The sequence below is a fragment of the Orcinus orca genome, chromosome 6 (genome assembly GCF_937001465.1).
Source record: "Orcinus orca chromosome 6, mOrcOrc1.1, whole genome shotgun sequence".
NCBI lineage: Eukaryota > Metazoa > Chordata > Mammalia > Artiodactyla > Delphinidae > Orcinus > Orcinus orca.
Genome location: NC_064564.1, coordinates 85,940,815 through 85,957,559, shown reverse-complemented (window position 1 = coordinate 85,957,559; position 16,745 = coordinate 85,940,815). Strand labels below are relative to the sequence as shown.

The window sequence follows — 16,745 nt, the reverse complement described above, 5'->3', positions numbered from 1 at the left end:
GTTTGTAGAAACTCTATATTTGAGAAACCTGCACTCCTCTTCCAACCCTGAAACTCTGGGATGTCTGTAATGAAGGTCAGTCCTTTTGTTTAATATCTGAATAGTCATTCCTTCTTCATTGCATGGTGTGAGCACCTCTGTGCTAAGTTTCAAAGGTTTAGCAGTTTGTGGGACCTCAGTGGTCACCTAGTTCTCTCCCTTTGTTGTATAGATAGGTGGGGAAACTGAGGCCCAAGAGGACAGGAGCCAGGGCTGGGACCAGGTCCCTGACATCCAGTTCAGAGCTCTTTTCACTTGCTTTCAGTGACTTTAAGGAATATCATAAAGTCCGCCCCATTTCACAGATGAAGAAACTGAGGCCCAGATCCCCAAGGACTGTTGGGAGCTTTTCCACTGAAAACCACCATCACCATCATTCACATGATGTGCAAAAGGCCCTTGGCCAGGGTGTCTGGGTGGCTTAGAGTCAACTGTGTGCCTTTGAAATTCCAGGGAGGAAGAACGGACCCTCAGGTTAGAGGAAGGACCACTGAGCAAGTAGGTCTGTTTTAGCTTTCAGTTTTTAAAGGCCCTCCTGGATTTTTCCTTCTTTACTTGTTTCAGTAAAACTGTGAGTTGGATCAGGTGCTTTGTGGGCGAGTCCCCTTCTTTGCTGTGCTAATGAATCCGTTGGTCAGTTAGCAAGGGACGCCCCAGCCAGGAAGGGAGTTGGGTCTGGAGGATAGTGAGGGTAAGCACTGTGCTTTAAGGACAAGGATGAGAATTGGGGTTGGGGGGGGGATTGCTGCCTTCTTCCCCCTCCCTGCACGTCCACCTCCACCTTCCACCTTGTCACAGGCATTGCTGCCTACTCTGAGCATACAGAGGCTATGGGTAGTGCCCAAGAATCCCCTACAGCGAATGGCACGGGGGCGGGGTAGGGGGGAAAGGGGCACATTCTGGTTTCACTGGAGAATGGGAGCAAACCTCCACCCCTTTCTGGGCCTTAATGTCGTCTGTAAAATAAGAGCAGGGAAACACATGGTCTCAAAAGCCTCTGCTTGGTGTCTGGTCTATCTCGGAAATGTTGAATACGGAGCAATACACACAGTACTGCCATAAACCAGTATTTTTTAAGCAGAGAAGCCTCTTTCCTCATCATTCCCATTCTGTTTTCATGTGGACCCTGCTGTGTAACAATGTGCTTTTGAGAGTGTTGGGAAATACCACTCCATGTTTGGGAAAGTCGATCTCAGGGTCATAAACACCGTGCCCATAGTCACCCAGCGACAGAGCTAGGACCAGAACCCAGGCCTGCCACCCCAGCCAGGCAGGCTGCCCAGCTGGAGGATGTGGTCCTGCTGCCAACGTGGCCATGAATGGCAGACCAGGCAGACAGGGAGACACGCTCGGTGCTCAGCACGGAGCCAGCAAGGCAAACCAGATGGGCAGCAACTTCTACTCAGGCTCCTGCAGTGCAGGTGGGGACAAAGCCGTGTCAGAACCCCTAGAGCCTTAGCACCTGCCAAACTTGCTCATGCACCATCCAGCTCGGATCTCAGGATGGTTCTTATGGGTGGGCAGTGAAAACTCCATCCCGCAGATGAGGAAACTGAGGCTCAGAGAGAGGCACAGCTCGGAGTGGCAGAAGGGGACTCAGACCCAGGTCTGGGTCCCGCTGGGTCTGCAGGTGGTGGTCCCTTTGCCCTTGTCTTGCTGCCCTCATCCCGGAGTACTCCCCTCATCTCACTCTCCAGCCTCACCTGGCTCAACCCCAGGTTTCCAGCTCCCCTTTTGCTATAAAAGCCCCTGTGCCCCTGGCAGCTGGTGCTTACCCTTAGGGCTGCCTTTGCCCAGTCCCTGTTCTGGACCTTCCTTCAGGTACCGTGTGTTCCCCCTGCACCTGCTGGTTGGTGGTGAAGTGGGAGTTGGTCCTTGGAAACAGCCTGGAGCCCTTTGGCAAATTCTGTGTTGTGTCTTAAGCCCTTAAATAAGGAGCCGGATGACTAACCTTTATCAGGTGTTCATGCTTCCTTCACACAGGCATTCTCACTTCTCCCTCACAACTACTGTGAGGGTGGACTCTTCGTTACTCCCATTTCACAGATGAAGGATTTGAGGCATGGGTGACCAGTGAGCTGCCACTGTTGAAATTTGGGGCTGGATTATTCTATGCTGTGGGGTTGTCCTGTGCAGCATCCCTGACCTCCACCTGTAGATGCCAGCAGCTCCCCTGTCTCCAGACATTGTCAGATTCCTCCAGGAGGGAGGTAAACTCGCCCCAGTTGAGAACCAGTGCTCCAAGAAGAGTATGGGTGGAGAGAGGCTTGTCCTAGTAGAAGGAAACCCCCCTCTACCCCACCGCAGGCCTGAATGCATTCTGTCCATCCCGTTGGCACAGATGTTAAGAAGCCTTGCTTTTGCCACTGTGCTGTCCTCAAGCCCGGGGATTCCCTGTACCTGCATGAGGATAGCCGTCCTGCCCTGCCTTAGTCCTCCTGGCCGAGGCTGGCACACCCTCCACACCACTGTGATGTCTCTCATTAGCTTGAAAACTTCAGCACTGGAGGAACCCCCTCTACCTTTTCCAGACGGGGATGCTGAGGCCCGGGGAGAGGGGACCTGCCCAGCCAATGACATCAGTGGGATCAGAGTTTGAACCCAGGCATCTGACTTCAGTTCAGCCACCACCATCAACCCCACGTGCTTCAAACACAAAAGGCTCTTCGTGTTCCTGGAAGAGTCCTCTTTCCCCTTCCTAAAGCTCTGAAACATTTCATGTCACCCCTCCCCTTGCCTCCACCTCTCCCCTTGCAGTTTTCATGTGCATTTGCTGGAGCCTGAGGACTGCTAGGAACACCGACCAGAGAGACTGCAAAAGTCATCCAGCTTGCCCCCATGCATCATTACCCTCCCACTTACACGCCCCCAGTGATGGGAGGCTCACTCCCTCAGCTGTCAGTCTGGATCATTAATATCTTCCTGCCTGACACTTTGTTAGTCTACTCCTGGGAAAATTGCCCCAGATCAGTTCATTTTGACCTATGCTGCCTTGCGTGGCACAAAACAAGCTTATGCGTCTCCATGTGTGCCACGAGATGCATCTGCCGGCTCTCCTGCCTGGAGGTGGCTTTTCGTCACGAATTACTGGAGGCCCTCTCCCTGAGCCACCACCTTAGAGCTTGAGAAATGCCCGGGCTTCCTGGGGAGGCTCATCACTGCCAGTGTGCTTATTGAAAGTCTAATTATTTGGTTGTAAATCAAGTTGTTTGGCTCAGCGGTGTTCACATTTAGATGTTTGTTCACCATAACTTGGCGCGTGTGTCTTTGGCTTGTCCCCTTGAAGGCTATTTCGGAAGGCAGTGGGTGGCATGTGACCTCATAAGCCCCTTCCCGCAGCTCCTCAACCCCTAGAACATCTCAGCTGGAAAGGGCTTCCATGCCCCTCACCCCATGCATTGCACAGTTGGAGAACCCCGACACACAGCTAGAAGGACTCACGCCCTGGTCCCCTGGTTCAGAAAGCCCTGGTGTCCTCTCACTGTGACTCAGGCAGGTTGCTTCTCCCTCTGGCCCTTGGTGTTCTCGTGTGTGCAGTGGGTGTCTTGCAGATAATGCCAGCCCTCCCAGCTTCTTTGTGAAGCCACAGGTTGGTCCAGTCCGACGGCAGCGGTGGCAATCACATTGTACATGTTTGTTCTGCCAGGCTCCCAGGACCTGTGCTGGTAGTTCTCAGCACGTGCAGATGCCAGCCTGACATCCTCAGGAGATGTCAACCAGGTACCTTTCCCCTGAAGGCCCCCATCACTTGAGATCTGGGTATTTTTTTCCCACAGCGGGCCCAGGGCTCTCCTCAGAACATGCTTCTCTGCAGGCACTCATGAGCGTTTCTGGAGTGGCTTGTTTCACAGATGTGGCGAGGAGTTTCTCTGTAGACACTTACCCAGCAAAATATCCCATCTCCCAGGAGGTCAAAGAGCAGACGTCCTGAATCAGAGCCATCTGCTTGCAGAGGCAGCATTGCCGAGCAGGGGGCAGGGTTATGGCAGGAAGTACCTGTTTTGTAGGCCCCTAGGTGGCCATGGAGGCAGGAGGTATCTTGCCATGGTCACCCTCCAGGCTGGCTCCCTTGGGATGCTCCCTCACCCAAGATCACAGCAGATCAGCATTAGAGCCGGGCCTAGAACGCACCTGTGCCCAGTTAATTCGATACAAACGTCCGTGTCCATCTCCACTCCGACTTGGGTGCACACTTCTGGGGTCAGAAGGACCTGATGGGCTGGTCTCATGCCCTCTCCACGCTGATCACAAGACCTGTGCTCCGAGAGCTCTGAGGGTGAATTCTGGTTGCTCTTGTCATGCTCATGGAGAGCAGGCAACACCTCCCTCCCCTGAGAATCATCCTGCAACCAATTGTTGAGGGCATTCAGGTGCCCAATTTCATCCTTCCTCTTCTCTTAACCGATCTGGCCTCAGGAATCTTTGCACAATGTAAGATTCAACTTTTTAATTAAAATAACCCACAAGAAGAGGAAGAGGGCTTCCCTAGTGGCGCAGTGGTTGAGAGTCTGCCTGCCGATGCGGGGGACACAGGTTCGTGCCCCGGTCCGGGAAGATCCCACATGCCGCGGAGTGGCTGGGAGCCTGTGCTCCGCAACGGGAGAGGCCACAACAATGAGAGGCCCACGTACCGCAAAAAAAAAAAAAAAAGAAGAAGAAGAAGAGGAAGAGATACAGCCACTTTGAGATCTGCTGGGCCCCAGAGCGGGGAGGGCCTGGGCCCTCAGGAAGATGTGGTTTTAGGAGGGAACTTGTGTCACATTCGTTTTATTTATCTAGGCCTGGGCAGGGGGCACTGGCTGGCTCTGTACCCTTGAATCATTTCTTGTAGAATCCCAAGGAAAGAAAAAGGTTTGACCCATTCTTCTCTGTGGCTTGTGGCTTCCCTCAAGTGAGACTTCTCTTTCCAATTTGAGAGGCAGGTGCCTTTGTACCCCCTGCAGAGGTGACCCTCTAGGTTCTCCCCATGGCTCTGCCCCTCACTAAGCTGGCTCCTCCTGGGACCAATGCTGACCAGGCAAAGCAGCCACTGTGCCTGGCCTTGAAAGAGGCAGCTTCTACCCAGCTTCTACTCAGGGGCCTGGTGGAGTCGCCACCATCCTGCCCTCTGGAGCTTACAGTCCAGAGAGGAAGATGCTCGGGGCCTCATTTCCTTGGCTCAAAATAGACACTCACTAGATAGCTGCTGGATGGATGGATGGATAGATGAATGGAGTGCTCGGCTATGCGCCAGACATGTGCTGAGGGCCCAAAGGGGAATAAGGCTTGACCTGCTGAGAAACGTCCCAGTGAACAGAGTTCCCGACCTCAGGAGCTCACAGAGCTGCAGGGACCTGGACACCTGGATCCGTCTGGTTGGGTGGCTGAGCAGGGGAAGATGAGGCTGCAGTGGTAGTGTCAGGGCCCTGAATGCTTACCACAGGCTTCAAAGTCAGACAGACACAGTGAAATCCTGGTCCCACCGTGTCCCATGGGACAAGGCACACAACCTCCTTCAGCCTCAGTTTCCCCATCAGTAAACAACGGTAGTCACACCAAGCAACTTATCAACCTTGCTGTGGGCTTAAATGAGGTCACGTGTAGCAGTGGCTCAGCTCAGTGCCTGGTGCACAGTGGGGTTCGAGCATTCATTCTGCAGTGGCAGTGGGGAGCCCTGGACGGTTTCGAGCTGAGGGACAGTGTTCTGGGGCATCTCAGTGAAGAGAGCAGCTCCCCAACCACCTTTCAGTAGAGGGAAACCAGAGATCACCTCTGTGTGTGGTTTCCTGTAACCAGGTCCTACATGCTAGTCCCCAAGGGCAATTTCCTTGCCTTCTCCTGCATAAATATTATATGCAAGTATTTTTAAGTCACTTCATTGTGAAAAGAAGCGATTTAACATAACTATTACCCAAGATTCTTCATGAAATATGCATCAAGCAATTAGGTCTAAAAGCAAGAGGTGAGGCCTCGCACCCTGTTCGGGCCAGCAGCTGCAGGCTGAGTGATGTTTTATTAAAGCCCGTGATTATGAGACAAGGTGGGGTCTGTTATTAGGCCCAGCGCGCCAGGCACGTTTGATAATCCTGGTGATGAGGACGTGCTTTTTGTGATGATAATGAGCCATTTGAACGCCCTGACAGCCACAGCACCCCCAGCCTCTACCAGCCTTACAAGACTCATTAGTCAGGTCACCCACTGGAGACACCCCTAATTGTGACTTAGCTCTTGCAAGATGTCCTATCAAAGGAGACAGGGCTGACACGGGAGCTTGGCAGGCGGTGGCCTGTCTGAGCTCCCCGGGGACCCATGCCTTCTCAGAAGCAATGATGGGAGGTGGCCCGGGACCCGGCCCACCTGGTCCTGGACGCGTGGGCCCCAGGTTCTTGCCATAACCACAGCTTACCTTGCTGTGTGCCCCGAGCCAGAGTGCTGCTCTCTCTGACCTGTTTCCTCCAGGGTACCCCAAGAGGGTGAAACGAGATGGTCCCCAGGTTGCTTCTTGCTCCAACAGCAGTGTCCAGAGCACCGTAGCATCCCTGGGCATGCTGGTTATCTGATGCACCCTCTCTTCTCCCTGGAAAATTTAATCCTTTCTCTTATTGTGCTGGATGTCGTCTTCTAAGTAGAGTTGGGAGTCTTTTTTTCTTTTTTTTAAATATAAATTTATTTATTTATTTATTTAGGCTGCATTGGGTCTTCGTTGACGCTTGCGGGCTTTCTCTGGTTGTGGCGAGCGGGGGCTACTCTTCATTACGGTGCGTGGGCTTCTCGTTGCGGTGGCTTCTCTTGTTGCAGAGCACGGGCTCTAGGCGCACGGGCTTCAGTAGTTGCGGCATGTGGGCTCAGTAGTTGTGGCGCACGGGCTTAGTTGCTCCGCAGCATGTGGGATCTTCCCGGACCAGGGCTTGAACCCGTATCCGCTGCATTGGCAGGCAGATTCTTAACCACTGTGCCACCAGGGAAGCCCCCAAGTTGGGAGTCTTTAAAGCCATCCCTGGCAGCTGTTTTTAAATCTTCAACTGTTATTAGGTGGCACCTTGCTCGTGGGGACCTTGTGACCCATCAGGGTGTATCACTGCCGCACACCCTGTAGCTATGTGTTGACGAGGCTCTGCCTGACCTTTGCATAAGTCCGGGTTTGATAGATTATCTCAGAAGGAAATCCTGCTTACCTCGCAGGGCCCACCAACTCCGTGTGATGGTCCCTCCATGGTTGGGGACTCTGCCGGTCAGGACACACTGTCCCCAATCCCCAGGATGGCCTTTCACTGCTAGCCCCTGTGCTGCTCTGACCCATCATCAGCCCTGCAGGGTGGGTGTCGTGGGGACTGAGGCTTGGAGTCAAGGAGTCACTTGTTCAGGCTCTGATGCCTCTCGCCCACCACGCGCCTGGCCTCACATGGAGTGTTGGGGGCTAACTAGGGCTCTCTCCTGGAGCTGGACAGCACTGAGGTCAGGAGCGTGGGCTCTGGGAAAGGCCCACCAGGGAAGGAAGCAGCATCGCCACTGCTGATTGCTGTGGGACCCTGGGTCAGCCACCTCCCATCTGAGTCTCAGTGCTTAGCACATGGCCTGGCTCACAGGAAGTACCCAGGACACATCAGCCTGAGGGCCATCCGGACCAGTACCCTGTGACAGCGGCACTCCGTGGGCAGCAGTGGAAGGGAGTGGGGCATGAAGCTGCCTCGACCCCTTCCTGCAGGAAGCCCTCACCGTGTGGGCAGCAGATTATGCTCATACACATGGAATCCAGGACCTTAGGCCCAGAAGCACCCTCAGAGGCCATCCAGTTAGTCTCCCCATGGATCCAGTGGGGGCAGGGAATGAGCCCAGTACGGCCCAAGGAGAGCCTCAGGTCCAGAGAACCAGAGGGTGCAGTGCGTGAGCCCAGGGGGAAGGGCCGTTCCTGCCAGGGCTGCAGGGTGAGGGCCAGCTCTCCCTCTGCCGGGAATGGTCAGGCCCTGGACTCAGGGGTCACGGGCCTGAGTTCTCTGCCTTGGGCTCCGAACTTTGTAACCGCCTGCCCCCTCAGTACAGCCCAGCTCAGGGTTATAAACTAGTGTGTACTGAAATACGAGCGTCAGAAGAACAAACAGTGGGCCTGGAGAGTCAGGAGGGACTGCAGGAAGGTACCAGCGGCTGCCTGTGCCTGTTGAGGTGGAGGCGTTAGTGTGGAGTTCCTAATATCTGGTGACCTCGCAAGCCCTCAGCCTGGGAACGGAGGAGCTTCAGCTTCTGTCTCTGGCTCTGTCCTCTGTTACCACCATCCCTGCCCACTTCCCTCACTGAATATTTTAAGAAAAACTGGTGTGAAAATACCCCATTAACTCGTATGAGTTATTTCCTTTAACCTCCTTAGAAATTAAATCAGCTCCCCCTGCAACTTCGTACCTGCAGTGCCATCAGAGCTTTGGCGTTCAGACCAGCTCACAACTGGTTGCTGTGATCTAACACATCCTGCGCTTTGCAGCCCCAGCTGTAGAGTGTGGTACATAAAGCCCAAAATATCACCCCACACAGAGGGCATGACATGTCCAAGGCCACACACACCCGCCCATGTCACTCAACTGCAGCTCCAGCTCTGCTGTCTCCCATACACACCCCTTCTCCAGGCAAGGCTGAGCACGTGGCCTCCAAGAATGCAAAGCTTTTTAACTGTCCCCGGTTTTCTTAGCCACACAATTTCAGCCCTGCATTCAAGCAATTACAGCCCTTTCCAGGCCAGCACAGATTTGCCATCTCTCCATGGTTGTGGGTAGCAGGTAGCGGAGTCTTCACTCAGAGGGAGTTGCACGTTTTTTCACTTAAGGCACGCACCAGTTCCTTTCTAACAGCTTAAGCAAGTGTGCCTCCTGCTTCTAGATGTGACAAGGCAATTCTCCAATGAAATGACCCTTCGCTGAGGAGCAGAACTTGCCACAGGCTGTGTAATTAGAACATTGTCAGCCTTAAAAAATCTTGATTTAAATTTCAGTTCTTTACAGGAATTATTCTCTCTTGAAACATAATTGCACTCCGAACGATTTCCTTTAAGCTAAGGGTGACATCTCTAAATACGTTATTATGAGCAGCTGTATTGCTCAGTGCTTGCACTTCATTAAGCATTTGCTCTGCCCATTTGAAAATGGTCCTGGAGTCCAAATTGACGCATTAATAGAGCAGGCGCCGGTAAGCGTGTGGAACCCGGTCCTGGATGGAAGAGATGTGGGAACAGCTGAAGCAAGAAGAATCAAAGCTCAGAAGGACTACAAACTGCAAACCTGTGTCCACACGGAGCTCTCGGCCTTGCCTGGGGTGGGCCTGGTCTCCTAGGAGCCGGGCCTCTAGGGCTGCTCACAAGTTATCGGTGCCCAAGGATGGGCTCTGGAGAAGGCGCAGGAGGTCAGAGCCCCAGCTTTCTCACTAAGTGACACACCCTCAGTAAATTTGGACTGTGCTTTGGAAACCAAGCATCCACAAGTGTGGTGGCTAAATCTTGGAGCTGAGTGAGCAGGGAAAGGGCAGCCTGAGCACAGGCAGGTTGATGGAGGGGTTAGTGACCCGATGTGGCCAGAGTCCTGGGTGGGAGGCGGGAGAGGTCTGCTAGGGCCGGGTGGAAACAACACCCCACCCAGCATGCTGGTGCAGCTGGCAAGCCGCGAGGGTCACGGACATAGGGCTCTGCTCTGACCTCCGAGGAACCCACCCACTACCCATTTCGGAGGATGCCGAGCGTGGTGGGCACAGAGCCTGCGCACTCCTCTGGAGCTCTCAGGGGAATTGAGAAGATGGACAAGTAATCACAGTTCAGGAAGGCAAGTGCTGATGGAGGCGTTATATCCTCGGTGCAGCTGGAAGAAGGAAGGAGCTCTGCCAGTGGGAACCTGGAAGACTTCCTGGCAGAGGAAACACTACACCTGGGCCTTGGAGAAGGAGGCAGGCAGGGTTTACTGAGCAGAGAGAGGAAGTGCAGACAGGAGAGTGCCTGCGTTGGGGCAAAGCCGGGGAGCACACATTCTCCCTAGATTCTATTGGCTTAAACTAGTCACGTGACTACAGTGGATACAAGGGAGGCTGGGAAATGTAGTCCCTGGCTTGGCAGTTCCATAGTACTGAAGAGAGAGCATCAGTTTTTGGAAAACAGCTCGCCTGTCATCCTGCCACACTCTGTTTCCTAATCTGTAAAGTGGGGGTGATGACCCCTGTCCTGCCTACTTGTCAGGGCATTGGGGACTTAAACATTGTGCCTGCCAGGCAAGGCTTAAATTTTCATCTGCATCAGTAATAGGAAGAGGGGCCAAGTTTGGGGGTTTCTTTGTTTTCCTGAGGAAGTCCCTCAAAGCTCCCGAGGTCGAAAGACCCTCCTGCAGTGTTTGCTGCTGATTCCCTGTCTGCTGCTGGGATTGAGGGGGCTCTTAGGTGCAGCTGCATTTCAGCCAGTCCTGGGCTCTGTTCCTGGCTGGGAGAGGTGCGGCTCAAGTCTGCTTCTTGGCTGGGATCTCTTCTGTCCCGGGCAGCAAGGAATCTTCACACCTTAGCAGGAATATGGCCAGAGGGAGAGTTCTCTCGGATAATGAGTGTGAATTCGTGACACACCTCGGTTCAGAGCAAAAGTGAGTAGCTCTATGGGAATTGCTTTCCTGATTGATCTTGGGCCTTCGTCACTCTGCACATCCTAATAATCTCTGCGCTTTGTTCACAGGAGCAACCAGGGCTTCATGCACATGAAACTGGCCAAAACCAAAGAGAAATACGTCCTGGGTCAGAACAGCCCCCCGTTCGACAGTGTCCCAGAAGTCATCCACTACTACACCACCAGAAAGCTGCCCATCAAAGGGGCCGAGCACTTGTCCCTCCTCTACCCCGTGGCTGTGCGGACCCTGTGAGCCCCTCCCTGCCCTGCGACAGGGCCCAGACGTGGAGGAGCCGGTGGCCCCTGCCGACCTGCCCGGCCGCTGTTGCCAGCCGTGTCCAGTTTGTGTCGTGTGTATGGTACTAGCACACCACTGCATGTCTCTAGAATGCTGTTGCCACTCATGGGGGCTGGAGAAGGCCTGGATAAAGACTGAGGGACGGCCAGCCCGCCACCGCAGCCCCCTCCCCCAACCCCTCTTCGAGTTTCTGTGAATTAAAATATTTGCAAATCCAAAGAGATGCCTTCCAGGATGAACAAAGGAGAGCAGCTCCGAGGGGCGGGGCGGGAGCTCCCGGGGTTGCGGCTCTTTGTTCTCCAGCCGTCAGGAATTCACACCTGTGTACGGGGTGCAGTTTTCCCACCGGGGCACCGCTGGTGCTGGGAGCCAAATGCTGGTGCTTTGAGAGCCCTGAAGGCCCTGGGAATCCCGCCTCCCCTCTGGTGTGTGTGTGTCAGCCTGTGTGTGCGAGTGTGAGCACATACGTGGGAGAACATGGCCACACACAGATATAAGCCCACTAATCCACTTTTAGTCATTCAGTGTAATCATTAGGAGATCTCCAAGGAATCATTGTGCGGTCAAAAAAAGGATTCAATTATTTATGAATAGGCTGTGTAAATAAAATAGTCATTTAATATATATTCTTATCCCTTTTTTTAATATACTGCAGTGGGTCTCTGGGGGGGCCAGTGCTTACCTGCGGGTTTCGTCCCCAGAGCAAGGTGTGTCCCCTCTGGGCACGCGGGAAGGAGGCAGAGCCCCCAGCTCAGGGCTGAGGCAGCCGCTGGGGCAGAGGGATTTGCTTTGCCCCCTGAGAGTCAAGCTGCAGGAAGGGGCATTCAGGCTCCAGCAATGGTAGCCTCAATTGTTGACTCAGCACCCACGCTCCCCCTTCTGCCTACAGCAATGCAGTGATGGCAGGTCTGTGTTAACCCCTCAGGTGCACAGCACCCAGCAGTGCACAAAGGGCTCTCCCCATTAACTGGGGTCACTGCTACCCTGTGAGGCATTTAACATGTGGGGAAAAGGAGGCTCAGAGAGGGAAAGTAGCTTGTCTAAGTTAACACAGCCCATAAGCAGAGGATGCTCTAGAGCCAGTGCTTTGGCTCTACATGGCCTTGCTGTCACCCTGGGAGAAGGCAAATCCTGACCTCTCAGGGGACATGGAGCCGGAGCTCCTGGTCGTCCGCACTGCCTCCACACAGACAAGAACACCCGCACACACACTCCCACACTCCACCCCTATCTAGCCCCTGCCCTTGACAGGAGCGGGAGTCTTGCTCACATAGCGCAGACCCTCAGTGAGATTGCTGTTACTCAGTTCCCCTTCCTTTCCCCCCCACCCACCTACCACCGCACCATGCATGTTAAATGCAGTGGAAGAAAGAGAAGAATCCCACCCAGCAGCATGAAAGGCATGGCTTCCATCCACTGAAGGAGGTGCAAGGGATCCAGAGAGAGCACAAGTGTCAGCGCCTTCGCCAAGCACACGTCAGTCTGCCTGCCAGTGGTCTGAGCACAATGGAATTTCGGTGACCATCGTCCCCAGCAGGAGGGGGCTGAACCGAGTTTGAACATCACCAGCACTGCCAGGCCGTCCACGATGCTTCAGACTCACCGTTCACATTAGAGACAGAGGCCCAGCGAGGAGAGAGGACTTGCCCCGGCCGCCTGTCAAGCCAGGGCAGGGCAGGACTAGAATCCGTGCCCCTGTAGGTGGCTGCTGTGGACTTTAGTGGGTTGTGGCCAAAGCTGTTTCCTTGGCATCTGCTTCCTGCCCAGTCCAGCTCTTGGCTCAGCCTCCCGAGTCCTCGTCTCAGTCCGGGCAGCCCGAGACCCTCCCATCCATGGATCCCACAGGCCCGTCCACCTCATGGTTGCCTCGTTGCCTGTGGCCTGGGTCTAGTCTCCAAAGCCTCAGTCCTGACCTTTTACCCGCTTTGCGTTTTCCGAAACATCCGTTAAGGCAGGAGTACCTGGAATGGTTCACGCTTTCCTCTTTATTTATTTATTTTTCTGGTGAGTGAGAAGATGAGTGAGGAGTTGACACTTATCCAAACAGAGGTGCCGAAGGAGACTGGATCCCAAGGATCCAGTTAGACGTTGGGGACGAGGAAGGCAGCCCGTGGAGCCGGGGGTGGGGTGGATTTTGCATTAGTGCCTCGTCCTCCAGCAAGTGCAGATTCCCACAGGGCCCTTCCTGAGGCTGTAGGTGGGGCAGTGCAGGAGCCCACGACCCTTCTCAGTGGACAGTCTTCAGAGCAGACCTCTCCTCAGAAGAGGCTCTGCCTGTGGTCTGAGGAAAACCGAGGCTGCTTCACCCTTTGGTCTTGCCTTTGCTCTTTTAAGGGATTCCTGGGCCCTCCCTCCTTCCCCTGCCTTCGTCTTCCTGAAGTTTCCCTGGGAGGCCCAACCGGCAGCTCCCCATGGGGACTGAGGCCGGCAGAGGAGCCAGCTTACAGGATGGGAGCTGCTAAAAGGAATTTTTTTCCTTAATTTTATGAACCTCTCCCTCTTCTTCCTCTAATTGTGACCGTTTCCTCTGTCGGCGTGTATTCATGTTTTCTTGGACATCTAACAATTGAAACAGCTTTTCCCTTTCAGAAACACTCACATTCAGGTTACTGGCGTTGGTTGGGGTTTTGTTTTGGCTTTTTTTTTTTTTCATCTGCTGCCAATTAATGGGGGAAAAAATGAGCTGGATTTCTTTGAGGGAAAAAAAAAAGCTCCCTGCCACACAATATCTCGCCTCAGCATTTTGTCTCAGAACACAACCTCTAGCCCCTAACAGGCTGCGTTGCTCAGAGCCACAGGACTGTCGGGTTTTTTCCCTTCTTTCCCTCCGTCGCTGGCTTCATTATTGACCATAATGCCCCGACCACTTCAGCAGTAATGTCCTTGAGCACTGAGGAGTCAGGGCCTTTTGGGCAGTGCCCCGCCCGCCCCAGAACAAGATGACAGCCCAGAAAGAAAGGAGGCTTTGTGGGGAGAGATGGCCCACCTGCCTGTCAGGAGAGAGGCTCACAGAGCACCTCTTCTAAAGAAAATGGTGAAAAGGCTCCTCTTCAGGAAACTCAGCCAATCCCAGCTGAGCTGTGCCTCCCCTCCCAGGGCAGTTCCAGGCTGGTGCCCCTTAGTGGCCAGTGGGTTAGCAGAGGGGAATCATGATGTAACTTCCAGGAAGGGCCTGGCATCAACAGGTGGCGCCCTTGGCAGACGCTCTGCTTCTCCTACAGTCACAGGACCCGGAGATTGCCTTTTTAAGATTTGGAACACCGAGCTCTGGCTGGCTTCAGGGAAGTGCTTGCTGTCACTTGACCAAGGGCCCAGCAGGGACAGACATCCGGGCTTACCATGTGCTCTCACAGGCCCCAGGGACAGTGCGTGCAAAAGTGGGCAGACAGGGCAGGCTGGCGTTTGGAGTTGGCCCGTCGATGCTCATGAAGGGTCCTGGCTGGATCAGATGGTCATCCAGCAAACTGCCATGTCATCCAGCAAACCGATACCTTCCAGAATCGATTACCAGCAAAGACAAATGGGGCAAGTTGTCCGGTGGAGCCAGCACAGCCCAGGGCTATAGATGCAGGAGCACCTTCCAGAACCCCCCAGAGACCCACTCAGGTATCCCCTAGGCACTGACAGCCCCCAGCCCCTCCCCTCTCCTCAGGGCTGTTGTGTCACTGCCAGGAGCCTTGGGACTGCCACCTACTGCGAAAAAGTGTCCTGTAAAGATCTACTGATACAATAATTCTGTGCGATAATCTGTATAATGTATATTTAATGTGAAGCTTTTAATATACAAGTGTCTTGTTTAAATGTACCTCACTGAGCACGCATGTTTTATTTCCTTAAAATGCAAACGTGTGCCCCAGGATCTAGTTTGATTGCCGCCTTCTCGCAGAAGCTGAAGTTCTGCCATCATCCCCCAAAGGTGGATCTTACAAGAGGAAGGAACCTTCCTGCTTCCTAATTAGGAGGAAGCTAGAGCCCTAGTGAGCTTGTTAAATGGAAACACATTAATTTGTTCAGCAAACATTTGTTGAGTGCCTACCCATCCTTGGGCCTGGTGGATACAGAGGAGAATAGGACCCAACCCCTACCCTCAGGAAGTTTCCAGTGTGGCGGAAAAACAAACAGGCAACTACACGTGATGTAATGACAGGGGCCGTGCACGCCCAGATGAGGGGGAGTTGAATCTGCTTGCAGCTGAGGAACAAGTTGGGCCTTGGCGGATGAGTGAGGAGCCTGGAAGCCTGGTGTTCCCGGCAGAGGTAACAGGTGGGGGGATGATCGGGGGAGTCAAGTAGGCCTGGTGTGGCACAGCCTGCATGGTAGGAGATGGCAAGGTCTCTGGGCCTCCAAAGGCTTCATCCGGTGGAGGCAGAAGAACAGAGCAGGGCAAGGGGAGGGGCGTTCATCCCCTTGTGGCAGGAAGCCATTTTTGGTCTCCCTGAAGACTAGGAGATGCTGGCCTGTTTCCTGGAGAGCGGCAGGCAGGGCGTGACGGGCACACTGTTTCCCATTGTGTGCCCTCATGCCATCATCATGATGATGTCCTTATGCAGCCTGAGCAGGACGGTCTGCAGCCCAAGCCCCTTCCTCACACACAGGTCGGCACCTGAGGAGGCATAGGGACCCCCGGCTCGCCTGGAAGCCTGCTCTGGAGTGGAGGCCGACCCCCACCTGGCCCTGGAGGGACTCACTGCCTCTCCCTCTCTCCCAAGGTTGTGGCCCGCTGTGCCCCAGTGGGCCTCTTCCTCCCCCACTACCCCCAAGTCTCAGGCTTCGATTCCATATTCCAGTGACCCAGACAGAATCCATACCTCCAACTCCTAAGCCCCTCAGAGCACACCCCCCACCACAGCGCGCACACACACACATGCACACACATGCACACACACACACACACACACACACACACGGCTCCCTGTTCAAGGGACGGCAAAGCCCTGGCATGTTCCTGGGCCCACCAGGCCGATGCCAGTGCTCTGTGACCAGGAATATTTCCTGAAGAGAGGAGAAAAATGTCTCTAGTGGTCACTTTTATGTTTGGGACAGTTTTTTATTTCCATTTTGGTTCAATTTAACAAACACGGAGCATGAAACAGGGCCTGGAACGAGCTGGTGACCTGGAGCAGGAAGCTGAGCACAGGAAACATCTTCCTCAACTAGTCGACAGGAAGTGGTGGACGACCTGCCCTCCCTCATCTATGCACAGAGACCAAGCGGCGTGGGCCAGAAACTGAGGTTCAGAGAGGGATAGGAGGTTGCTCAAAGACACACAGCAAGTCCATCTCCACATACCACCAGTGCTTGAGGGTGGCCAGCTCAGAGGGTTACCTTGGCCAGTGCAGCAGCTCTGGGAAGACTGGGGTAGGGGTGGGGATTCTTCTAGGACAGAGTTTATGAAGCAGTTCCTTCTCTCTTGCTCCCTCCTGAGTGGGAGCGTCCCAGCCTGCAGTGACTAGTATCATCTCTGGCTTTAGGGGACAGTTTTGAAGGGGCCATGATCTGACTGGGTGGCAGGATGTCACCAGTGTGGTTCTGGCGCCCTCACGTGGTTATCTTCAGCATTGCAGCCAGTCTCAGGGGGAGGGGAAGGCAGCTCTTAAGTCACTTGGCCTGTTACACAGAAACTGAAGCCCAGGCTCATATCCTAACTCCATCCTTTCCAGCTGTGTGACGTGGGCAATGTGCAAAAAGCCTCCATTTCCTCCACCGTAAAATGGCGCGAGAAGTGACCTCACGGGTTATTGCAAAGATTACACGCAGCCTTGGATGAACGCCCTTCGCGTGCCTGAGTTTTCGTCAAACTTCAGACAACGTCAG

The 16,745-nt window shown here is 54.1% G+C and overlaps 1 protein-coding gene across 2 annotated transcripts in view; it reads left to right on the top strand.

The window, feature by feature from the left end:
- Window positions 1–14,736, top strand: part of SHB (SH2 domain containing adaptor protein B) — a 138,209-nt gene extending 123,473 nt beyond the window's left edge. The window contains exon 6 of one of the 2 annotated variants that reach the window (XM_004271459.4): window positions 10,703–14,736. In XM_004271459.4, coding sequence (XP_004271507.2) covers window positions 10,703–10,886 — 184 coding nt within the window. In that variant the 3' untranslated portion in view covers window positions 10,887–14,736. The remainder of the gene's footprint in view (window positions 1–10,702) is intronic. The other variant, XM_033431136.2, reaches the window with a different exon arrangement.
- The last annotated feature ends 2,009 nt before the right edge of the window (window positions 14,737–16,745 follow it).